Source organism: Nelumbo lutea, chromosome 4, assembly GCF_056320005.1.
Source record: "Nelumbo lutea isolate HS-2025 chromosome 4, American lotus-T2T, whole genome shotgun sequence".
Lineage (NCBI taxonomy): Eukaryota > Viridiplantae > Streptophyta > Magnoliopsida > Proteales > Nelumbonaceae > Nelumbo > Nelumbo lutea.
In genome coordinates this window covers 10,344,041-10,370,201 of record NC_142687.1, presented here as the reverse complement: position 1 = coordinate 10,370,201, position 26,161 = coordinate 10,344,041, and the positions used below count along the sequence as shown (strand labels likewise).

Sequence of the window (26,161 nt, the reverse complement as noted above, 5' to 3'; positions counted from 1 at the left end):
TACCCCGTCATCTATATCCATCTGTAGTGCAGAGCCGTCTGATGACAGGGAACCCTCAGATGAGTATAAGTCGGGTCGCACATAATTGAGATATCACGTTGAGCATCCATTTCTTTTGGCCCAACCCATGCTTAACCAAATACAACCAGGTTTGGGCTTGGGCTCAATTTGGGTCGGGCCAAAATCATGCTATCCGATGCTTCAAGCCTTCAACTCAACCCAAAATTAGGTCAAATTCAGCCTACACCTCTATAATGAAGGCCCAGCCCAATTGTAGCCTTAGATCTGCTCCTCACACAGGGCTCATCACACATACTTCACAGGCACATCCCATCAGGTATCGGGAACATCTCCCGTAATTAGGTGTAAGATGCGCTATGTGAGGGGTAAATCCCAATTCCTCCTAAACGTGTACACAATGGGAGTGTTCATGGAGTGGTTTGGTTTGATTTTAAATTGCTTAGTCAATCAAATTTATTTAATTAGGTTTGGTCGTCAGAAACCGATTGACCAATGGTGTAAATCAATCAATTCGAATTGTATTAGTTTGGGTCAATTTTTTGTTTGATCGATTTATTCAAAATATTTAAATTTAAATTTGAAAAAAAATGTAATGATATTATTAAAAAAGAAAACTTTAAAAATTAAAATTTTCAATATAAAAATATTTTAACTTAGAAAATGAGAGTTTTCCTTTTTTTCATATTAAAAAATATACAATATTGATTTTATCTATAATCGGGTCAGGCCGGTTATCTATAACTTAGAAAATGGTCGATGCGTTACTTTTGTATTAGTTTTGGGGTTTGACCTATTTCAGGGGACCTATCATATTAGGGAAAATGAAGTGACTCCTGTACAGGTTTGATAAAAAAAGATTAAAACGATGAAGCGTCCAATTAGATACGTCAAACCTTCACTTCTCACAGAGAGTAGCTCACAGTCACACCTTAAAACAACCTTTATAGCTTTCATTAAAAATATCTTGGTATTTATGTGTTTTATTTCATGGAAAATATTTCCAATGCCAAGGTTGCAAGGTAATGTTTGACATTGTGTGTATGGGCTTGTAGTACTGAAACTCTTTGCAGCCAATGGAGTAGGGAGATGTTTCAAATTTATGGCTCCAAATTGGTTGTGAGGTTGGTGCAAGGCGCACTTTGTGATGTGCAAATCCGAACTCATTTGTTCGATACCACCTTTGCTTTTGTGTTGGATTAATGGACAGAAGAAATAACAAGTTCAATAGTTCAGAGCTCTCGTAAAAGAGCTACAGGTACAAGTGTTATGGGTCGGGCTTGAATTGGACTTTTGCCAAATTTTGAATGAACTTGACCCAAAGCCCAGCCCGTGAATAGGTCTAATTACCAAGCCTCTCAGGCATCGGGCCTAGGTTGCAAGGGGACTGAAGTTTAACTCGTTTGCAGTTAGGTGCAACTTTTCCAGGTTAAGGTTGGGATTTTGTCAAATTTTCAATAGGCCCAATTCAAAACCCGAGCCCAAAACAATGTAAACCATTAACTCGGGCCAACCCGACTTGCACCCCTAGTTATAGCCTTCCATTGAAACATCTCCCTTTGAATGATAATTTACCAGTAGGGGGGTGTTTCAAATTTATGCCTCCAAGTGCTCTTGAGAGATGTGTGTGGCATATGTTGGAAGGGCCCAATAGCTATATTTGATTTTTTGGGTATTCTGGTCAAAATACCCTCTAATACCTAGAGGTGTAAACGGATAGAATTTGAATTGAATTAGGCAATATCTGAATTTGAATTCGATATTCAGATTCAATTCAATATCCAACTAATATTGAAAATTAATATTCAAACACAATTAAAAAATCCGACATTCGAATTTGATTAAATATTCGAATATTCAATTTAATTCAAATTCAATCGATTAATTATTTTAGGTAATTAATAAATATTTTTTTATATAAAGCATATAAATATATAAATTATTTTTATAGAATTTAATTATTATACACATATATTATATAAAACATTTAAATATTTTATATATAATATATAAGAATTAAATAATCGGTTGAATTCAGATATTATTGAATCGAATCAGCTCATATCCGAATTCAAATCCGATTAACTATTCAATATTAATAATATATCTGAATTAGACCTATTGAATATTCGAATTATCCAAATTTGATTCGATTATGTCGAATCTCAAATTCGAAATTGGATTCTTGAATACCATTGACACCCCTACTAATAGCTATAAATTGCCACTTGGGGTTAGTTATGTATTTTGGATCACTGGGGATGTCAAAATTGACTTAAATGCTCCCATGCCCTAACAACTATATAACTAGTTTAGGCCCTTTAGGGGTATTTAAGTCAAATAACATAAAACCTTTGAAAATGACCAAAATATCCCTTTCAACAACTATAACTAGTTTAGGTTGGAGGGTATTTTGATCAAATCAACCCCTCAATTCATATAAATACCCCTATCCTCCCTTATTCACACCGCAACAACTCTCATATTCTCTTACATACTCTCTACATTGGTGGTTTTTCCCAAAATCCTTTTCCTTTTGTTGATGAAGCTCAATCCAGTAATACTAGGTTTGAGATTGCAGATTTTCCTAGAAAAAGGGGAGAAAGAGCAATTTGCAAAAAAAAAAAAAAATGCAGACATTATTTTAGTTGCCAAAGTAGTGGTAGCACTAGCCATTTGTTTAGACACATGGCATCTCACTTAAAATAGGGAAGAGGAGGATAGCTGCTTGAATGATAAGCTATATTGTATTTCTTTTTTGGGGGAAAATTCCACTTTAGTGCCATGAACTTTGGGGGTAGTGTCAAGTTAGTACTCAAACTTTCAAACATGTCATTGCAGTACCTAAACTTTCAAAAAGTGTCAAATTGACCCCTACTGTTAATCGATCATCAATTATCTATTGAAAATGTCAAAACTACCCTTAAAAAGAAGGCACTGTTCATTGTCTTATACCTTGAGACTAACCCGATTGAGGTGTTTGAGATTCTAGACTAATGAAGTCATTGTCTTTTACCTTTAGATCTGAAACACATTATTGTCTAGTTATTTCTTTTCTTTCAGATGTTGTTTCCCTCTATCATATTTCATGTTTTTTTTCCTCTCATTTTCTTTGAAGATAATAGATTCGGTCTCAACGTAGAAGACAATGAATAATGTATTATTTTGAAGGGTAGTTTTGACATTTTCAACAGATAACTAACGGTTGGTTAACGTCAGAGACCAAGTTGACACTTATTGAAAGTTTAGGCATTGTAATAACATGTTTGAAAGTCCGGGTACTACCCCCAAAGTTTAGGGTATTAAAGTGAAAATTTCCCTATTTTTTTCAATGCTTTTTTTTTGGTACACATTAGATTTAAAATGACAATTTTTGTTCACCTTAGGCTCAGTTTGGAAGGAATACAAATACAAATATGTACAATACAAATACATACAAAATAATATAAAATATAATATTTTATACTATACAAATTTGTATTTATACTCCTTCCAAGCTGAGCCTTACTGTCTATTAGTATTCATGTTAAGTTCCGATTATGTCTTTTATTTATTTCTAAGTTTCCTTAGTTTAGGAAAAGATGAAAATTGTAAAATTGTAAAAGAAATAAAGTAGGCATAGCCTACCATGACCTAGTTCCTTAAGCCCAACTTGACTGGGTTGGGAACCAAGTCATAGGCCGTGTCGGGCTTGACCTGGAAGGGGGACTATGCTGCCCAAGCACAGCCCGCCAAGGCCCGAAGGCCGATCTGACGTGACACAAATGGTATTTGGGCCGCCTATAATCCGTGTCGTGACAACACAACATGGGCTTAGATGTGTTGCTCATGAGTTGTTCCAACATCCTTACATACGGTACATTAAAGTTGTGGATTGAGAATATCTCCATTATCATTCAGGGGAAGATGATCATGTTCCCAATAAATAGCGATGGTATTTTTGTAGTTGGAGATACATGAAAACAATTTGTGGGTGGAGAGTGGCAGGACACAACCCACATTACAAGTCTACCCTGTTGTTTCCTATCTACTATGCAGTATTGACAACGCACGCACTAACCACTGAATTGGGATGTGCTCTAATTAAGCGCACCTCACAGAAATCTCATAATCACATCCCATTTTGTATTGAGAAATGAGAATAGCTCCCATCAGTCCCGTGAATAATAAACATGCGGTTGGTGTGAGGTGCGCTTCCGGACTCCAAACCACTAAGCAGTGGCAGTCTGGCAGAGCTCAAATGTGTTGTCACCACTCTCACCAGACCACAGCAAAATCATGTGTATTATTGTCGACCGCCCAATAAAACATGAATACGTCATCGGTTTAGAAAAAATCAGTTCACCTGTATCTCCAACAAACACGTGTCATATCATTTCACCATAACCCCTAATAAAGATCTGGTGTCTGCTGTGGATGGCTCATGTCGCCGATACAAAACAGAAAAAAAAAAGCGGCAAATTTAGGTAACACAAATTACAGTTAAAATGTGGTGTTCAGTGTTCACTTACGATTATATCTTATAGTTACAGTTAAAATATGTATAATCATTATGGCTGACTGTTGACGACCAATAAGGGTATTTCAGACTTTTTGGGTGAACGAAAATGCAAATCCTCGATATAGATTTTCTTTTCTTTTCCCTTTTTTTATTGGTTTTTTGGATAGAGATAGATTCCGAAAACAAATAAATAATGGCACACCGCGAAAAAACCTGCAAAGTAGGAGCCGTTTATTGAGCTTCTCACCCACCATTTTAATGACATCTCTTCTTTGGATTTTTTTGCTTCGGAGATTCGATCGATGTATTTGATCGAGTAGAGGAGAGCCGAGCAATCTTAGTAAACGACGGCAAGGAAGAAGGAGGAGGAGGAGATTGCAGCAGAAGAAGAAACAAGAGGGAAATGCATTCCCTGAACTTGAAACTTTTCACAGGATTTTACACAGGAACGAGGAGACCTTGGTCGGGTGGCCAACGGAATTGTAGAGATATTCCAAGAACATGTAAGATCATTGCTTCATCCTCCGAGAACAGTGGAAGCGGAAAAGCAAGTGAGACCACTAGTTCTTTTGTTTCCCGTAGTCAAACGTATGCGTTTTTGAAGCAGCAGATGGAAGTCGCGGCGAAATCCGAGGTGGGTATTTCCACACCCATGCTTTCTTTCTTTTTTTTTTTTTGTTGGAATAAATGTTTAAATTCCATGAAAAGGTTGCATCCTTTTTCTTTATGTATTGATATTTGACGATTCTAGTGCTTGGTCCATGGATTCTTTGCATATATTTTGATCTGGATTAGCTCTTGCTAGTCTGGACGTTGGGTAGTTTTCACCAATTTTATTCCTTTCCTTTGCGCTTTAGTAATGGTTCACGAAACTCTGTTTCAAACTAATTCTTATAGATGCAATTCTCCCCTTTCAGTGCGTTCTGCGACCTCGTTATCTAAATTACTTATCATCTTGTTCTTTACAGTGCATGCCATCCTCATACATGCCTGCTGATACTTGTGCCAAAACTCAAAATTTCTATTTCTTTCCAACTGAGGAATTCGAGGACACAAAATAGCTGCATTTTCTTCCCTCGATTTTGTTGTTCTGTTCTGTTTCACTTTGACGGTTTATCCCCCTTCCCCCCGAAACTTTGCCATTATTTTATCCCTTTTCCCCCTTAAATTGTCATTTTGATGCCAATATGTTTTTTGCCCCATAGGGCTACACAACCGGGAGGTAGGCCGGTAGTCCATCCCCCAAAGGCCATAATTCCCCACCCCCCAAACCCTGGTGTAGGCGGGATTCGATCCCAAGTGTAAACAGTTGTTTTTTTTTTTTTTTAAATGACAGTTGTTAAGTTCCTTCTTTATGGGTTGTTGCATTTTGGCTGTGTTTCTATATTACATCTACAAAAAAAGGAGGAGAAGAAAGAAGAGTTTTTTCCCCTGAAAATAGGAATAAGGAAGAGATGATCTAAACAATGTGAAATCACAACAACTTTGCATTTGATATGGTTTGTACCTTAATTTCCTGCTTCTTATTGACCTTGAGTCCTGCTAAGATTCAATGGGTTCTGAAGGTCGCTGGTTTCTCTTTTCTAATGTGAAACCTCTGGAATAGATGCATTTTCTTGCCAAGACACGAGCATGAAAACAAGAAGGCAAAGAGAAACCCATGATCTGGATAAAAACAGCCTCCAAACATCCCAAGGATGCGAAAAACAAGAAACTAATCTGGTAGGGCAGGGCCTTAGTACATCTTCTACTCACCACACTCCTCAAATGATCAGCTAGATCATTTGCATATCTACCACCCACCATTGGAATCACTATCACTATTTCATGCAATGGGGAATGTTAATTGGAGCACTATTGATGCTGAATTAATAAAATCTTTTGAAGGGTGGACACTGTTGCAGAGAGTAACTCGGGTATTGTAGTTTGTCAGAGAATTGTAAAGAAAGAGAGAGACTCATTGAAGCTTCCTCGCTTCAGGAAAAGTATGAACTTCTTGTGTATGAAGTATGAAGTTCTCATTCTTCGGTGTCTTGATGCCCACAAATGATATGGAATACCACATTGCAAAAAGGTAACTTTCTGATACAGATGAGGAATAAGAAAAAACAGGTTTGAAATTTGGAGTTTCTTTGGGCAAACTGGGTTTTCAGATGTAAGGTCCATGAGGTTCCTATGGTCCCATTAGTCCTGTCTAGGTGATATTTAGAGGAGGCCATAACAAAAAGATTTATGGTCTTGGGCTATTGATAAGATCAAATGATCAATAATTTAGTGAGCTTTTGGACTTTTGAAAAAAGTTATAGTTATAATCAGAACTCTCTTTCTCTCTCTCTCTCACACACACACACACACTTTTATTTCTTCTTCTAAGTGACCCATCTACTTAGGCTTCCCTTTTGATGTAGAGACCAGTTTGTGTTTACTTGATTTCTGCATATTCGTGTGTATGGTGGGCCAGGATTAGATAAGTTTATATTATTCTTGGATTGAATGGTTTGAAGTTTTATTAGTATACACAATACATATAAAATGGTTCATTTTCAAGTCAGATCTGATTCTTCATACGGGTCCTTTATTACTCTTTGTTTTATCAAGCCATTAATTTGTGTGTTTGTTGTTATTGTAGGATTACAAAGAAGCTGCAAGAATTAGGGATTCATTGAGGTCATTTGAAGAAGAGGAGCCTGTATTGCGCCTTAGGAGATTGATGAAGGAGGCAGTTGCTAACGAGAGGTTTGAGGTACTAGTTTTGATTCACAATGACTTGTCTTCTTTTACTAGTTCTAGATTTTCCCTTTAACAGGAAAAATCAGTCATGCAGTGGAATATCAAGAATCCATCACTATTTCACATTTATGGAGAACATAATGAAATGCAGATTTTCATATAAGCAATCCTTCAACCATCAGAAAAATGTATCATAAGCCAACTCTTATCCCTAATTCTTGAAGTTTACCCATTGAGCAATTTTGAGATCCAACATATTCGTTATGGAAAAGAATCTCTTCCTTGAGAATAAAACAGAAAGTTTTGAAATTAGTATTATCTACTTTGAAATCTGAAGACATTATTCTTAGCAATATGACCAAAATTGTCCTGTGTGCTAATTTTTCTACTTCTCTGCCTTATTGGGTGTATTTTCTCCAGGATGCAGCTAGGTATCGAGATGAATTACAATTATTGGCTCCACATACACTTCTTAAATGTTCAAGTGATGCAACTACTCTGGTACGATAACCATCTGCTTCCTGTAGCAATGGTTTGATTGGTTATCCATGTTTCTGTTTAGACTCTGTTTAAATTTGGTTTGTTTGAAGAGGAAAATGTTTTGGACAATCTGTTCTTTAAAGTTTGTATTAGATCTGACAGTTCGTTGAACCAGCAAAACACCATATACTTGGAAATTGTATCTAATTTAGAAAAGTTATGTATCACTTCTTGATCTATTGTGGTCTTTTTCATCTGGGTTTGCTGCTGCTAATGGTACTATACATTCTTTTCTTTCTGGCCCAACTTCTCTACTCTCTAGGTCTAGGCCGAACCTGTTCTTTCTTTCCCCTTGACTATGCACATACATCAAGCTTTTAGGATGTGTTTGGTTTGAAGGCAAAAGTAGGGAAAGGAAGGGAAATGTAAGGAAACATTTACAAATATTGTATAGGTTTCCTTGCCTTTCCCTTCCTTTCCCTACCTTTTCCTTCAAACCAAACATAGCCTTAGGGAAACCATTAAGAAAATCTCAGCTTGCGTATTATACACATAGTGGGGGTAACATGTTGAATTAGAAAACTAGTGGGATCAATATGGACCATTTGACTTTCAAGTTTCAATAAACAGAAGCATTGAGTTCTTATATTTCCTAGCTGTAGGTTAATGAACATGTGTTTTTCTCTTTCCAAGAAAGATTCCTATGTAATAGACACAGATGTCCAGCTGAGACCAACTGCATATTTAAGGATTTTATACAAATATATGATATGTAATTGTATTTATTATATATACGTGTGATAATAGCCTACCCCCTATAATTGGGTTAAGGTATGACGCATGATGATGATGATGTATATATGTATATAATGTATATACCTATTTTATTTCTGGTACATGAATGTTCTGGATCCAAAGTCCAAACTGTCAATCTAATAGTAGACTGCAGACCCTACGGATTGGCCACATATTTACTCATCCCAGTCCATGTTAACCATATAACCGACTTGTATTAGAGTTTTCATTAACTATCCAAAATTTCTTTTTTTAAGTGATTTAGAAGTTCCCAGTCCCAGAAAAGGGCCTATTTTGGACATTTGGCAAGAGTTTTTAAGCTAAAGTTTATCCCATGAATAGAGGTTGGAGGGGTGAACATATAGCACCATTCTTGGACCCTTAACCATGTCACCAAACAAGGGATTCATGGGCAGTTGCACTTGTCTAAACAACTCAACTTTGGAAAAATTGCCTATGTTGCATGAGTTGCATTCAAAGATGGATCTTGTGCTTCAAAAAAGATCCAGTCATGCTTGATGCAACCTGATATAATTAACAATGTGCACCTTTACCAAAAACTATTCCAAAATAAATTTTAGAATTTCTTTTGAGAATTAAATTTTAGAAAACTGCTAGTAAGGGGACTCCAAGGTGGTCATAAGCTGGTTCCAAAACCCAGAATCAGTAGTGTGGTGCTTCAGAAATGAGGTTAAGAAGTTCAAGTTTCTAACAAGGAATATGTGCTTTAAATCCATTTTCAGAAGGCCACTAAAATAAACAGAGGTTGGAAAGGAGGTTTGAAGTGGAGGAAATAAAGGAAGTTGTGTTTTCTATGGACAAAACAAAAGCTCCAGGCTCGAATGGTTTCACAATGGCCTTTTACCAAGACTGTTGGGAAATCTTGGAGAGGGATTTAATGCTAGTCTTTGATGAATTTCATAGGAGGGGAGTAATTAATCCTGGGCTGAACTCCACCTTTATTGCTCTAATCCCAAAGAAGAAAGATGCCTCTCATCCAAAAGATTCCAGACCAATAAGTTTGGTAAATATTCTATATAAGATAATTGCAAAGGTATTGTCTCTAAGGTTAAGGCAAGTTATGCTTGATATTATTGCACCTAACTAGGGAGCTTTTGTGAAGGGTAGACAGATAGCTGACCAAATATTAATTACCAACGAGAGTGTAAAATTTCAAAAAGGTCAAAAAGAAGGGAGTGGTATGCAAATTGGACCTAGAAAAAGTTTATAATTTGGTGGACTGGTCCTTTTTGAAGGAAGTATTGGGTAATTTTGGGTTTGGGGAAAGATGGTGTAAATGGATCATGGGTTGTGTCAAGAACCGTCATTACTCTATGTTGGTAAATGGGACAGTGGTAGACTTCATCCTAGCTATAAGGGGAATAAGACAAGGAGATCCACTCTCTCCCTTCTTGTTTACCTTGATTGCTGATGCTTTGGGACGATTATTCATAGAGCATATTCAGGGGGTGGAGGTTAGGAAGGGAGGAGATCCCACTTACCCACTTACAATTTGCAAATGACACAATACTTTTTTGTGAAGGTGGAAATTTGAGATGGATCAGGAACTTGAAAATGGTAATACAACTCTTTGAACAAAAGTCCAACCTTAAAGTGAATTTTGAGAAGAGTTGTGTAGTGGGAGTGAACATGGAGGATGGGGAGATCAGGGAATGTGTGGAGCTATTGGGATGTGCAGTATTAAATTGGCCCTTGAGTTATCTAGGCTTAACTTTAGGAGACAACCCTAAGAAAGGTAGTTTCTGGAATACGGTGGTGGAAAGATTTGAGAACAGACTTGCTTCCTAGAAAAAGAACTATCTTTCTCTTGGTAGGAGGATCACACTAATTAGGGCTACCCTAGCCAATTTACCCATCTTCTTCTTATCAGTGTTCAAGATTCTAGCAAAGGTGCCTAATAGTTTGGAAAAGATGATGAGAGACTTTCTGTGGGAGCTGGGAGATGAGAAGAGGGACCATGAGTGGGGTGGGAGGTGGCTGTTAGAAGCACAAGGTTAGGAGGTTTAGGGTTGGGAACATTAGAAAAAGGAATATGGCTTTACAGTGGAAATGGTTATGGAGGTTCTCTTTAGAGGAGCTATGGGCTAAAATAGTGGTGAGCATTCATTGGCTGGAGGACAATGGATGGGATGCTGAAATTCTGGCAAGGACTACAAGTGCTTCACCTTGGAAAGCCATCCACGACCTGTTGCCTGTCTTTTTTCCTTTGATCAGGTATGATTTAAACTCAGGCAACCTCATAAAATTTTGGGAACAGACTTGGGTGGGGAATTCCCCATTGAAGGACCAATTTCCATCTTTGTATGCTCTCTCTGACCTAAAAAATGAGCCCATTATCTTCCTTCATTGTCCCTTCATCCTCAAATTTTGGGTTTGGATGGAATCTAGGATTGAGAAGGGCTGTTAGAGATACTGACTTGAACAACACTTTTTCTCTCCTGGGTATTCTTGAAAATGTTATCTTGGACCCAACAAAGGAAGACACCAGAATTTGGACCCCACCCCCTCAGGTTCCTTCTCTTGTGCCTCCTTCTTTAAAGTCTTGACTAAGCCAGGCAACTCCATAGGCTTATCTTTCCCTGTTGGTCTGCATCAAAGAAAGAGACCCAATACATGTTTATCCCCTCATAGGTGTATTCTCTCTAAAGCTGATGGGGAGACTGGTTTTCACCTTTTGATTTCTTGCCGGTTTACCAGAATTTGGACCCCACCCCCTCAGGTTCCTTCTCTTGTGCCTCCTTCTTTAAAGTCTTGACTAAGCCAGGCAACTCCGTAGGCTTATCTTTCCCTGTTGGTCTGCATCAAAGGAAGAGACCCAAGACATGTTTATCCCCTCATAGGTGTATTCTCTCTAAAGCTGATGGGGAGACTGGTTTTCACCTTTTGATTTCATGGACCTTTTCCCTCTTTGGGCTTGGGTGGAACCCCCCTATGGATGTGCAGAACCTCTTTTATTCTTCATTTTTCAGGTGGCATTTGAAGAGAGGTAGGATTATGTGGAGATGCTTAAGGGCTGTGGTGTGCTGGTCAGTTTGGGAAGAAAGGAACTCTAGATTTTTCTCTGAAAGAGAGAGAGAGAGAGAAGTGTTGAAACTTGAAAATTTGATAGAGCTGATTCACATTTGGGTCGTTCAGTGGATGAAATCCTCAGACCTATTCACATGTTTTACTATGGATGATCTGCTGAGGAAATGGAGAGAGATTGCTAGCTGTGCCCATGTCAAAACGGGTCTAAGTCTGTCTTGGACCCCTCCCCCCACTGGATTTATAAAGCTGAACTTTGATTGTAGTAGTAGAGGGAATCCTGGGCAGTCAGGCATTGGGGATGTATTTAGGGATGAGAATGGGACTGTTTCAGCTCTGTTCTCAGGCCCAATTGGGGTTGGTGACTCTTTCAGGGCTGAGATCTTTGCAGCCGGTGCCCAAAGAGCAAAGGATATGAACATTAGAAGGCTTGCAATGAGGGGATTCAGAGGTGGTGGTAGGGTGGCTGCAAGAAGACATGGTGGTTTATGGAATTACAACAATGAAAGGAGAAAATTCAGATGGCTGGTTAAAGACATGGAAATAAAGTTCAGTTGGGTGAAGAGATCTGCTAACTTGTTTGCTGATGGGTTAGCCAGGCAAGGGGTGGTCAGGGTATCTATATTTTGGGCTCAGTTGTAATTCTGGCTTTTCTCTCTTTGAGGGTTCTTGCCTCTGCTGGGGAGTTAAGAGAGTTTATCTCCTCCTCTGTGTAATTAATTATCCTGTTTGATTAATGAAAGTTTTGTTATTAATCAAAAAAAAAAAAAGGAATATGTGCATGCGAATACAATGGGTGGGGAAATCAGCAAATGCTTTGGCTGATTGTCTAGCCATGCAAGGGGCAGCTAGGGAACTGTTGTTTTGGCACAACTGTAGCTTGAATTCTGTTTTTTTTTTTTTCATTTGATAGGAGAGGTCGCAATTCACGTCTTTCCAAGGGTTGTTTGTACTAGCTCTTATCCTTATTCTAATAAAAGAAGTTATTACATATAAAAAAAACAGTAAAAGCTATATATCTCTTTAATTCTCACTCACAGGCAAATGTTAATATTAATATTTCCAACCACTGAAATTCACATGATATCATCATTCTTCATTTTTCAATAAGTTTTTTGTACTAGTTTTCCTTCTTGCTTTGCTTTTTTCTAAATACTTGGATTCATGAGTTTATAATTGCAATCTTTTTACTCTGCATCTTTTTATTAAACTTAATGGTTCGATTATATTAAAAAGGTTTTCTTTTCTGGTATTTAAGGGGATCAGAGTTCAAGTCAGGAGTGTCTATATTGAGGGGCGGAGTCAGCCTTCAAAAGATCAGTATTTTTTTGCATACAGGATAAGAATTACTAATAATTCAGACCGTCCTGTTCAACTTATTAGAAGGCATTGGATCATTACTGATGCCAATGGGAAAACCGAGAATGTCTGGTGATCTCTCTCTCTCTCATATTTATCAATGTGAAATATTTTCTTTTGTCTTCATTATTCTCTTCTTGGTGCATAACTCTATTATGGGCATATGATGAAAATGATTTTAATTTGAAAATTTCCTGTTTTTCTTCTGGCAGGGGAATTGGTGTCATAGGAGAACAACCTGCCATTCTTCCAAAGACTGGTTTTGAGTATTCCTCTGCATGTCCACTAAGCACCCCTACAGGGAGAATGGTAAGATCGAAAATCTCCTTGGTAGCGTATCCATGGGACTTTTTTCAGTCTCTAGTAGTTTATTCTATAGGAGCTTCTGTTTAGGGAATCAAGTACTTTCTACACCTAGAGCAAATGTACTCATGCAGATAGCTCTATTCTTATTATCATTGATTAGGTCTGCTTCTTGGAATTAGAAGTGTAGTTTCAGATTATAGGGTCAGGTTTTGCTGAAGTTATCCTATAGAATCCTGAATTTGACATTTAAAAACTGACCAAAATTATGAGGATGATGAAAGTGTGTAGCAGACCCATATAATTAGGACAAGGCTTAGATGATGATTAATGTTGTTGTCCTCATTATCGATAGTACTACTATTATTGTTGTTGTTGACCAAAATGTTAATACATCTATTTCAATGCAGGAAGGTGAATTTGAAATGAAGTACATTGATCGAATAAATACAACATCAATCATTGTTACTGTTGCTCCTTTTGCCCTGTCCATCATTGGAGATGATACGGATATCGTCTAACCACATGAACAAAAAGATCCAATTTGGACTTGAGGGATATAGAAAGAAGGCACCCCTAACAAGCATTATGTTTTTGTGCCAAAGAGAAAGCAAAAAACTCATTGTATATTTTGCCAGTTACAGTGGGATGCTTACACCTATCCCTTCCCTTGCTTGTATATTTGTTTATGGAGAGTTGTTGCACTAGTTCATGGGACGACCCCCAAGTCATAAACTTGTAGAGTTTGCTGTAGTATCAGAAGTCCTAGATGTATACTACTGAAAACCTTCTCAGTTCTCACAATATAGTTCCAATGGATTACACTGGCTTTCAGATATTGGGCATGGATTATCCAAAGTGTTTGTTTGGTGGGGGAGCGGGTTTTGTGACTTGTGAGACCTATATTAGATCCCTTAGACTTGTGGGAAAATTGTATACATTAATTAGGAGTGGATATGAGAAAACTGTTTGGGCACATCCCTATTTTGACTTTTATTATTATAATTTATAAACAAACTTTTTTTTTTCTTTCGTAGTGTTCCCTAATCACTATGGATGTGTCTGGTTTATCAAAAAATGGATATATGCGCAAAATCAGAACCTAAAGTTGCTTTTTTGAATGTTATTCTGAAGATCTTGATCTTGGGGTTTGTTTAGGCTATGTTTGGTTTGAAGGAAAAGGTAAGGAAATCTTTACAAATCTTGTATAGGTTTCCCTGTCATTCCTTTCCTTTTCCTACCTTTTCCTTCAAATAGAACATAGCTCTAGTTCATAGTTGGAATCCGAATGGGAACCGAAATGGCTTATTCCCTCCACCTGTTTGGTTCGGAATGGAGAATATCATTTCATCAGCAATAGGAATCAGATTTTGATTCTATCCAATCAAAACTGATAAAATTCTAATTCCAGATCCTATTCCCATGAATCAAACGGACCCTCGACTATCTTATGCTATATCAAGAGTGATGTCTTGTGTCCACTAAAACCCAAATACTAATTGATGAAATTGGGGGTATAGGCCGATGACCCAATTGTTGAGACCTGCTCTGCCCCACCCCCGGATAGGCTGGAGCCAATCTTCCGATATCGGTTATAACAAGAAGGAATGATAAAATGCAGCAATGGTCAAACCTAAATAAACCGTGAGAGCCTCATGCAACGACTCATCAGTGGTTGTCTAAAAAATTCGTCACTTTTGAGTTTTGAGTCTCCAACGTGATGATGGATTGATGACCCTTCCCCCAAGTTTCAATATGTAACGTAATAAAGAAAGAAAGAAAGAAAGAAAGAAAAATCCTTTCTCCATAAGCATAAGGCACTAAAGCAGACGCTTGGCGTGTCGGTGTCGGGCAGTTTTCTGTCCCATGTGGACGTAGAGCTAAGATCTCCTTCCGGAAACTACTTGGGTGCTGTACCCAACTGTCTTTACTTGGCGTAAGGTGCTACGGCTTTGCTGCTTCAACTTATACAACTTCTCATTTCACTCTTGTACATATCCCAGACCCCACTCTCCCTTCTCATTCATTAAGGAGTTATTATATTTCATCTACCTCTCAAAGACTCAATTAGCAATGAAAGGTAATCTCTCTCTCTCTCTCTCTCTCATTGTAGAAACATGTTCATGGACTGATCATCAGTGTTCTTTTTTTCACCACTCACCAGCTTGATTAGAAGCATTTGATTTTTAGTGCCCAACTGGTTTTCTGGACCCTGTAAATGGGTGAAACCCACTGTTTTTTTTTTTTTCTCTGCCTTTTAATTTTGATAAACAGGGATTGGGGATTTGGAAGGGGGGGGGGGCGAGTGTTCGAGTCTTGTGAGTTGCATTGTAGCTTTAACTAAAAGGAAATCTCCCAAACTAGTGCAATAACCAGACGGTCAAAAAAGCTTCTGCTTGGTGAAAGGTACTGATACTGTAAACCAAAGGAGAGATGGGGTCCAAGCATGACCCAACATGATCCAGAAAGTTTTTCAGGCCCATCAATTCAAGCATTATGCCTCTGTCTTTGTTTCATAGCACTTGATGTTGTTTGTGGACCATAGGGCATAAAGGTACATAAGTAATGAGTCTTTTCTGATCCACCCCCAAAAAAGTAATGAAGTTTATGCTTTATTAAATCTCTCAGCTTTATGGGTTTTAAGTTTAATTAATTGGGTCATACTCCCAATTCCCATCCCAATATTGAATATCCCATCACATCTCACATGTGTGCATACAACAGTCCATCTCTCTTGATTATCTCTAAAGTCTAAACAGATCCTACTTGCCCAAAGAAATTACAGTACAGACTACATTTAAAGCTCGCTCAGCTCTCAACCAATTCATTCTAATTTCTAATCTAGCCCACCGTCGATTTCCCCAAAATCTTAAAGGAGGGTTGCATTAACAGCAGCAACAGCAACTTAGCAAGCTTCCCCAAAAGTGTCAAAAGAGGAAATTTCGGCAAGAGACTCGTGAGAATGAGAAAGCTACTGGGTGACAGTAATGCTACAAGCATGACACATCACGAAAGTTTTCCAATTGACAAGGAAAGCATGACTAAGAGACAAATGGTAATGGTAATTTCAGTTTACAAACCAGTTGCGTTTCGGCGTCATTTTTGGATTGATTGAAGAAAAAAAGCCCAAAAACCAGACCAAGAACCCAAATGTTAAGGAAACAAATCCAATTTGTCTTTAACATGTTTTTGGATTTTTTTTTTAATTCAGTTGGGCAGCCCTCTTTTGCATTCCCAAATCCAGACTCCTAGTCCTAACAAACAAAACCGAAATAACCAATCAATCAACTCAACTTTCCCATCACGCCTTCTTCTCTTCACCGACATTTGACACCCCTCTCTCTCTCTCTCTCGGTGGGTACGACGAAATTTTTGAGCTGTCTTCCCCCTCGACAACCAAACACAGAAACCCAGCAAGAAATAGAATGTTAATAGAAAAAATGATTTTAATGGAATCTAGCAACGGCCCACCACGACTAGTAACGGAGAAAACTACTACCAGCCTGTTTCGTAATGTAAACGTTGGCGTGTAGAGCTTGAGTACTTTGCTTCCTCCTCCATGCATGATCAAGCCATGGTGGCCCGCTGATCCCAAACCCGTCGACTCAATGCAGTAATGCACCAATTATTTTCACTATTTTTCGCTTGGCAAATTCAACCGGCTCTTCTCCTTTTTTCTTCGTTTTTAAGTTGAAGAGATACAGTCAATGATTGAGTGATCAGAGAGCCAAAGAGACAAAGAGACGTCTGATCAGTGGGCCACCATAGTTCAGAGACGCGTATGTATAGTATAGACACGCAATATGTTATCTGTGGTCTATCTATACAAGAATCATCGACCCATGATTAAATGATTATTTAATTAATTCCTGTTTTATTATTTATTATTTGTTGTTGTTGTCGGAATTTAAAAGAGAGATGGGCAGTTTCTGCCATCTCTTTCACGTTGATATTGGTCCTTTCTAGAGAGGCACAAGGAAGCGTGATAGCAGGAAGATGCAACATTTTAAATCTGAATGGAACGACTCCTGCTCCTGCTATCTTCGTTCCTCTGTTTCTGGGTTCCTCTCTCTATTCTCACTCGGCCTCCAACATTGAGTGATCAGAGAAGAAAAGAGACCAAAGAAAGAAAACACTTCCCATAAAAGGTGGCTGACTGATATCTTTACATTTTATTTTTTAGCTTTCTTTGAATACATGTATTGTACATCTGTTTGGATATATGTTGATATAATAAAAGTAACGCAATCTGAGCCCGCAATTGGGGTGGTCTCTGGAGAAGGGAAGAGATAAAAGAGAAGCTTATGTCTAAAGCAAGCTACCCTTTTATCTGCTCTTCTCCCTTTTTTGTGTTTTGCCTCCAAAGAAAAGAAGCAAAGCATCTCATTCACACACCACCCCCATTCTCCTTCCTTTTCTCAATGTAAGTATCCAACTTTCCTTTCTCTAGAATTCAGCTCCCTGACATCTCATTTAATATTGATTTCATCTCTCCCTGCAAAACCCATCTAAAGCTAAGAATCTTGCTCAATTTCTGTCCATTAATGGGGTTAAGTTCGTCTTCGTTCCTGGTGCTTGAGTTCCCACTTTGCAACACTAGCTTTTCTCCTTCAACTATGATTTTACTAATGAGAAACCCAGTTACAGTTAGGATTCTTTTGATTGATTATCACGTTAATGGTGTCTAGTTGCATTTCTAGTCGCTGGTGTTGGTCTCTTGAGTTTCGGGTTTCTGTTTTCATTCCTCTTCATTGGTTTTTCTTCGATTTGCTCATTCCTTCTTCTTTTTCTTCTTAATAGATTTTAGAGCTTGTGAGCGATTCAGTTGTGTTCTACCCCTCCAATGTCCATTCTTAAATTCTTTTTTTATACTTTAACCTACACTGATTTGTCACGAATATTCACTTTCAGAGTTTTGACTCATATCAAGTTATCGTCGTTTTGGGTTGATAGGCTTGGAATTGCAGAGTATTTTCTTTTGGGACAGGGATGCTTGTTTGATTAACTGGTACTTGCTTTTCTGGTTTCCATCAAATTCGTACATTTCGTAAAGGTTTCTTTTCTTTTAATGGAAACAATCAAGATGTGACCATGTTCTGGTCTGGGAAGTTTATCTTCGGTGTGTAAATTGTTTCATTTTTTTATTTTTTTCCGGAACAATTTCTTCGTAACGTCTTCTTTCCTTTTTTCTGTAAATATATTTTTTTATTTGTCTGGGTTTCCGTTAAACTAATCCTGTTTTAGAAAAATTAAACATTTACATAACATAAAAGTATTAGAGGTAACTCCATGGATTTCTTAACAGGGGACTCAAACAAACATTCTTGGCAGCCAGTCATGACTTCTGACACAACCACCCCTAGTTATTGGTTGAACTGGAGGGTCTTGCTCTGTGCTATTTGGCTATTGACCTCCATGGTATTAGCATCAGTGTTAATATGGAAATATGAAGGTTCTGGCGATTCAGAAAATGACAGAAGACAAACCCGACGACGAAAACCAGGGTCTTTATATGAGGATGAAGCTTGGAGGTCGTGTTTGAAAGACTTGCATCCCGCTTGGCTGCTGGCTTATCGCGTTACTGCGTTTGTTGTGCTTTTGGCATTGCTCATCGCCAATGTCATTGTTGATGGGGGTGGCATATTTTACTACTATACCCAGTAAGCTAACTCTTTTGCCTTTTTTTGCTAGCTTTATACTTGATACTACCATAGAAGTGTTAATCAAATTTTATTTTCGCACTGTTTTCAAATATGTGGAGCATCAGTGGTATGCTTTCGTTTTTCTTTGCTGGAAGTCCTGTTTTCCTGTTCATACTGCTGAATTTTTGGTGCAGAATGGTCCATGAATCTTGTGACTGAGTCGATCATGTGTGTTCTTTTGTACTTGTTAAACCCCCCCCCCCCCCCCCCCTTCCCTGAGAAAAAAAAAGAACAGAAAATTCGTTTCGTTTTGTAAATACAGAATGGTTAATTAAGCTAAATGTCTTTGCTGATCAAAAAAAAAAAAAAAGCAGGATAGTTCATTATGAAATATAACTTCAGAAAGGGGTTTGATCTTCAAGTATCTTCCAAAGAAAACATCCATTTCAAAGGTGTAAGAAACAGCTTCTAAACATTGTGATGGACAACACCTTAAGAGATCTGCGTGTAAATTATATGTACATGAAGACTTCTATCTCTCATTGCTTGGAGTGCCTCATAAATTTCTTTGAATCATTTTTATTATTTGAGGGATTGCAGAACGACCTTCCACATGAAGTATAATCAAAGATCAATAGACCATTTGATATATTCATTACTAAACAAAGTTGTATGTAAAACTAGGTTTCTAATTAAGTATGGAGGGTTAAGTTTCTTATCTTTTAACTTTAGTTTATGATTTTGGGTGCTTGCAGGTGGACATTTACATTGGTTACCATATATTTTGGGGTAAGCCCTTTAACTCTGAAGGACCTATATTAATAAACCCACATTCCTTTTCTCTATGTTTCAAACGCACACACACACACACACATACACATATATCTGCTTCTATGAACATGAAACGCCTTTTCCCCCCTTTCTGTTCTAAACTTATTCATGCATTTTGTATCTATTTATCTTTTTTACTTTTTATATATATGTTGCTTATGGCTGCAACTCACACACACACACACACACACACACACACACACATACACATATATCTGCTTCTATGAACATGAAACACCTTTTCCCCCCTTTCTGTTCTAAACTTATTCATGCATTTTGTATCTATTTATCTTTTTTACTTTTTATATATATGTTGCTTATGGCTGCAACTCCCACTTGTAGCTTGGTTCATTTCTCTCCACTTATGGGTGTTATCGATACGACAATAAAGATGGTGGTGATAAGATTGGTCATTCTGGTTTAGATATGGAGCAAGGCACCAATGCGGCTCCCACACATGGGGAGAATACAAATGCCATCAACATGGCAAAAAGGTCAGATGTGCAAGAGGAAAACCATGTTCACCGGCCTGCTGGACTTTTGGTTTATGTCTTTCAAATTATTTTTCAGGTAAGACCTCTCCCCAAGAATCAGTCAAGGTAGTGATTGAGGAAAACATAGGATTGAGTAGGACACATGAAGTGTGCAAAGTGTAATTCCCATTCATATACAAATGAAATGAAGTTCCCCATCCCGTTTTTATTATACCTGTTCTATGTACTAACGGATGTATGGATAGATTTTTTAAGGAATTTTTTTGTAACCATATATATTAGACCAAAAGGAATGTCTATCAGTTGCAAAGTGGGAATTGTGGTGCACTTCCATGGTTCATATCTAGGAGGTCTTCTAGGTTGAATGCTGATTAAATTTGTTGGCCTTTGTATTATCTTATTATGGTACTACCCCCTTTAATTCCTAAATATGATCCTGGGTTGGGATACAACATGAAAATTCTCTATTCAAACTGGATAATTTGAACAATATTGTATGACACTGGTGTCTGTTAAGCCTATTATGCTGATATATCAATTAGGCCTTCTGCAAGAAATGCATTCACTTGCAAATTTAAAATTTTTCCTCTCATTTTTATTTTGATAAACAGATGAGTGCAGGTGCTGTGATGCTCACTGATTGTGTCTTTTGGCTCATCATCGTTCCATTTCTAACCATGAAAGACTACAGTCTGAATTTTGTAAGTATCAAGTACAATTAATGGTTCAATTTGATGTGCTTGTTATCTCCTTTCCTGAAATTGTATTTGCTCTACCTACATGTGCATATGCTTCTAGTACCAAATGGATGCAGAGAACTCATCATTTTTCATATACATTTAAGCCGCCACTGTGAAAGAAGGTTTTTTTGGGTTGAAATTGTAGCTCCGGTGAAATGTTAAAATTTATGTTTTTTTCATAAATCTTCAATTATTAGTCTAAGATGAGTTTGTGATAGTTAGCCAACCCAAAAAAGCTAATTTACATGCCATAGAAAGTGCTGAGTGGGCAGCTTTGGAAATCCATTATGGAGACAAGGGGACATATCAATAGTCTTATTGATCAATATCAAAGGACATTAAGAAATGATCCACTTGTATACAGAATTTGTATTATTTCACTTACCTTTCTCAAAGTACTTGGAGGCATTAAAACCTCACCTTTTTGGCTCACAAATGAGTTTTAGTGGAGTATTCCTCTTGTATATTTAAAATAACACATCTGTGTAGAATTAAGTGAATGAGTGACTTATTTACCTGGAAGCTATCGTGTCATGAAATTGGTGGCCAGACAATTGTAATGATTGTTTTTTCGTGTCCTGTAGAACTAATCACTTTAAGAAGATTTGACTTAAAAAATTTAGATGGAATTTGGAATTTTCTTTTTGAGTATCATGAAAAAATCTTAAGATTAAAAGTAAAAATTTTAACTATATTTTCCATGTTCTTGTACATGTATTTTATGACTGAGCAAGTGTGCCATTGCCACCTTGATCATGTCTCACAGGTCACAACCATACCTTTTCTTTTTCTTCTTTCCTTTTCTTAGTGATTAATAATTATGCCCACAAGTGTATATGTTAGTAAGGGTGCATCTGCTAGATTTTTCTTTTCTTTTATCATGTTATTTGGTGAATTATTCTTTGTATTTGTTTGTATTTAATTACTTTGTATTTGAAAAGTAATTCTTTCCTCGTGTGACAGTTGCTGATTGGCATGCATTCTGTCAATGTTATTTTGCTGCTTGGGGACACAGCATTGAATTGCTTAGTAAGTTGCAATTCATTCATTATCTGTTTGCTACCTTTTTTATTTAATTTAGTAATTGTTTATCAAGTTATTTTCTGATCCCCGTGTTTTTCACTTTTCAGCGGTTTCCTCTATTTCGGTTTGGATATTTTGTTTTGTGGACAGGTATATATGTCATTTTTCAATGGCTTGTCCATGCTTGTATCTCAATTTGGTAAGTTGGTTTCCTGTTTTAACCTTTGAAATCTGAGACCTTACAAGCTCCATTATATGTAATGATAATTATCTTTGTCGTAGGTGGCCATACCCATTTCTTGATTTATCCTCGTCATATGCTCCAGTATGGTATGTAATCTTAAGTTATCACAATTTTCTTGAAGTACGGGAGAACAAACTTATCTATGTTGTATATTGGCTAAAGGAAATGCTCTTTTATCTGTTGTGTCATTCTTGATTATAACCATGGAAAATGATCCAGAAAATATGCAAATGGTTGAGATTACCTGACCAGTGAAATATTTGGTTCCATGGCTTGTCCAAGGGAAACAATCAATTGCTTAGACAACTAAACATTGCACAAGAACTAATATTCTAGTAGTTTGTTTGTATAAGATTTTCATGACTTGATTGCTTTTATGTAATACTGTAGAATGAAACTTCATAATTCACCTTACAAAAAATCCTTTTCTTTGATGTTGTTCGCAGGTACTTGTCAGTGGCTCTGATGCATATCCCTTGCTATGGCATTTTTGCTCTAATGATGAGAATGAAACATTTCTTGATGTTGAGATGGTTCCCTCAGTCCTACCAGTGTATTATGTAAATAGCTGTTATGGGTCTCATGCTATTCCTTTATCATCTCATGGTCTCACAGCATTAAAGGTGGGGCTTCATCTACACAATATTGATTGTCAAACAAGGCCTGTGCTCTTCGGTGAAGGTCAATGAAAAATGCTGGAAGGTTAAAGATTATATGAGGGTCATTAACTCGACAAAATTCATTAACATTTACTGTAACACTATTGATCATATGAGAAATGTATTTTTTTTTCAGAAACATACAAATGGATACTCAATGAAGGTATACCTGTTTGTTTCTTTTCTTTTTGTTTTCCTCCTTGCCTTTGGGAGGATAAGAATTTTAGTGAAGATCACATTTGTTACACCACCTTTTCCTTCCCTTTGGGAATATAAGCATTGTGCTAAGCACATAACTTCTTGCAGTAAATAGATGTTCTAATTCCTAGTCTATCCATACATCCTTTTAATGATTGTATTATCTTTGGACTTGAAGGTTTTGGTTGCGCAATAAAAGACCAAAGACAACGTTAGTGCTCAATTTTGTGGGTGACTTAGTAGTCCTTGTATAATCGTATTATAAGGCCAAAAAATGACTTGAGATAGTGAGGGATGATCAGAGGTTCAAGAGAATATATACTTATCACCATATTTTATTAGCACTTGGTTTATTTCCAAGTGGTATATTGCTCATCAATGAATAAGCTTCCACCAAGTTTGATGGGTATGTGTTAGGTAATCCTGGACCATAAGCAGTGGGAGAGAATGAAACATTTAGCTTTTAGAGAGGCTAAGGCATATAGGCTCCCACATTGGAGAATTGTTGAGGTGGATTCCTAGAAGGGATAATACCTTAGCTTATCTATTTTTCTCTTTTTAATGTGCAGGGATATTCCCCTTTCAACATTTAAAAAATATCTGTGTGATGGTACCTAAATATTCTTATTAACGTAGCATGTTCTGTTTGTGGGTTCTATCATCTTTCTTGGACCAAAATATTCATTCAATTAGTTTATTTTCAGATGGCCAGAAAATAACTCTGGAACATTATAGAAGAAATGCTACACAGATTTTATCAAATGGATGAAAGCTGAAACAATCGGAACCCTCGAGTTCTAAACAGATGAACTTTGTCTTAAGACTCTTGGAGGCCTCCTCCCTGGGTTCAAATGGACAATATCTAAGATCACAGGGAATGTCTGTAACCTGGACTTAAGTACCACCAGCATTCTAACAGTATTGATGCCCTATGTTAGCTTAGGTTCACTTTCCAGGTATAAAGTTTATTTTAATGATAGAAGAAGCTATAAATTTGTAAAGCAAAATGGTCACATTGGGCCTTTCTGTTCTTAGGCAGAAAGCAACCTTGTCTTCGAAGAGGGGACAGGGGAGAGCTTAAGTAGCTATTTCACTTTGTAAAGTGATTTAGTACTAGCAGAGTTGTTGCCTTCATTCGAACCTACTATAACGTAAAAATATTCTATCGAATCATATGGTCAAAAATCAAAATTAATAATTATGATCATTCTTTTTACAGATAATCCGTATGTTTGTTAGTGGGCCCCCTAAATTGTGGGCCCTAATCCGTGCCGTGTACATAAACCGTTAGGCTAGCAGTTAAAAGCACCCAAGCTGAACGTCTCAGTATTTTGACTCAAGCTTTTACAACAATACTTTTGGTAAATTCAGAAGTCATTAGAAATATATATAATATCAAATATACATATAAATTTATTTTATATGCTTAACTTAATTGATTATTTTGTTTACAATTTCAATTTTGCAAAATGGACTTGAATTAAGCCAGAAAACCCAATAGGAACCGAATCCTACATCGGATGGGATTTGGTCTTTATTAGTGGGCCTCACAGGGACAGCCTATTAGCTATATTTGGTGAAAAATCTAATATTACACTCCGATTCTGCTGCTCACAAACTGTTCCCATATCCCTACCCACAGAATACCACAGCACTATTTTCAATTTCACAGCCTATTAAGTAGTTATTACGTTCATTTAATTCTATTTTGTCTACATCAATCTCTTTAGGGGTGTTCTGTAGTGTGGATGAGAAATTAGTGGGAGGTGTTTTGTAGTGTGGATGAGAAATTGATGGGTGTGGACTGGTTCACACCACATCCTGTAGTAGGGACCAATCCACAATTGTTTTGAATTGTGGACAAATTGTGTAGATTGGACCAGTCCACACTCACAATGACATTCTGTAGGCATGGTGTGGACACTTTTTGATTCCATATATTTCATATACATTTATGAATGATCTACACCAACATTTTAAAAAACAACCCAGAAATAGAACCATTCTGGCCATTAGTTTTCGGGTCAACGGTCTAGCTATTCGATTCAAACAAATGGCACGTTTTGATAAAAAAATAAAAAATAACTAAAAAAAAACAGTAAAAAACTATTGAACGAGTCAACAGTTTGACCGCTCAGGTCAATGGGTTGTTGACTTTTTTAACGATTTTTAGCCAAAAATCAGGTTTGGGGTAAAACGGAACCGCTTGCCTAGACGGTTCTCAGGCTGAACGGTCTAATCGTCTAGGTCAATGGCGGTTCGAAAACCTTGATCTACATAGTTAATCATAAATATCTAATTTTTACATTTTATATGATAAATATATTGAAAAATGCATCAATGAATTAATATTAACCAATAAATATTAATTTTTTTATAAAAACAATAGTAAAATAATTAAAATTTTAAAATATTTAAAATATACTTTTATTGATAAAACATTCAAATTTTAAAAAATAAAAAATTAAGTAAAATAATTAATATTTTATTAACAAAATTATTAAAACGTGAAACAAACAATAAGGTAAGTAGGGGATCAAAAATCAAGTGTGGGCGATCCCCAATCACGAGATTTTACCATGGATGAGAAATTGGGGGTGTGGATGGGACCTATCGACGCTATATTGAGGTGTGGACTCACCCAGCCAAACGCGACCAAATCCCACCTTAAAATTAGAATTTTAAAATTAGAGTTCGAAAATTGTTTCAAACTCTATTGATCGTATATCCATAAATTGTTTCAAGTAGTCTGCAACTCACTAGCATTAGAGTTTTAAAACTATCCCTTATTGCATGGTTGCTTCTGCAATAGTTTTGATCAATTATCTGATGTTCTCATCTGCTTTCCTCTCCAAAAACATATTATTTGGGTTTTGTTAAATACTAGAATATGTATTATGAGAATACTGATTGATACTTTTCTATCTTCAGCTTATTGAAAGATGTTTCCTGGGACGCCTTTCAGTTCAGCTACCCCGCTGAAGCCCAAGTTCAAGAATGAAGGGTTGTATCTGTGCAAACCTTTTTCTTGTGCTGCTTCGATGCAGGGCAATCCACCAAGGTGGTTGAAAGAAAAGTAACAACAAAAGCGAAGAAAGA

At 37.0% G+C, this 26,161-nt stretch overlaps 2 protein-coding genes across 6 annotated transcripts; both read left to right on the top strand.

Annotated features, from left to right (window-relative positions):
* The first annotated feature begins 4,672 nt into the window (after positions 1–4,672).
* On the top strand, positions 4,673–14,260 carry LOC148853858 (uncharacterized). 2 transcript variants are annotated; one of them, XM_088985265.1, is made up of 6 exons: positions 4,673–5,153; positions 7,149–7,262; positions 7,670–7,750; positions 12,828–13,000; positions 13,141–13,237; positions 13,642–14,260. In XM_088985265.1, the coding sequence occupies exons 1-6, from the start codon at positions 4,923–4,925 to the stop codon at positions 13,750–13,752; spliced, it is 807 nt and encodes a 268-aa protein (XP_088841391.1). In that variant the 5' UTR covers positions 4,673–4,922; the 3' UTR covers positions 13,753–14,260. The 2 variants fall into 2 exon arrangements, with proteins under 2 accessions (XP_088841391.1, XP_088841392.1); XM_088985266.1 differs by having other exon boundaries at positions 4,698–5,153; positions 12,828–12,995.
* Positions 14,261–15,124: 864 nt separating this feature from the next.
* On the top strand, positions 15,125–23,174 carry LOC148853857 (uncharacterized). 4 transcript variants are annotated; one of them, XM_088981988.1, is made up of 9 exons: positions 15,125–15,311; positions 18,537–18,891; positions 19,629–19,662; positions 20,047–20,274; positions 20,810–20,899; positions 21,902–21,967; positions 22,069–22,160; positions 22,244–22,291; positions 22,652–23,174. In XM_088981988.1, exons 1-9 carry the CDS (start codon positions 15,305–15,307, stop codon positions 22,767–22,769), a joined length of 1,038 nt encoding a protein of 345 aa, XP_088838114.1. In that variant the 5' UTR covers positions 15,125–15,304; the 3' UTR covers positions 22,770–23,174. The 4 variants fall into 4 exon arrangements, with proteins under 4 accessions (XP_088838114.1, XP_088838117.1, XP_088838115.1 ...); XM_088981991.1 differs by lacking the exon at positions 15,125–15,311 and adding an exon at positions 15,467–16,286; XM_088981989.1 differs by lacking the exon at positions 15,125–15,311 and adding an exon at positions 16,585–17,379.
* Positions 23,175–26,161: the final 2,987 nt, after the last annotated feature.

Coding starts and splice junctions, on each gene's coding strand:
- LOC148853858 (XM_088985265.1), top strand. CDS start 4,923: ATGCATTCCCTGAACTTGAAACTTTTCACAGGATTTTACACAGGAACG. Junction 5,154..7,148: donor AAGTCGCGGCGAAATCCGAG/GTGGGTATTTCC, acceptor TTGTTATTGTAG/GATTACAAAGAAGCTGCAAG. Junction 7,263..7,669: donor TTGCTAACGAGAGGTTTGAG/GTACTAGTTTTG, acceptor TATTTTCTCCAG/GATGCAGCTAGGTATCGAGA.
- LOC148853857 (XM_088981988.1), top strand. Junction 21,968..22,068: donor ACACAGCATTGAATTGCTTA/GTAAGTTGCAAT, acceptor TTCACTTTTCAG/CGGTTTCCTCTATTTCGGTT. Junction 22,292..22,651: donor TCGTCATATGCTCCAGTATG/GTATGTAATCTT, acceptor TGTTGTTCGCAG/GTACTTGTCAGTGGCTCTGA.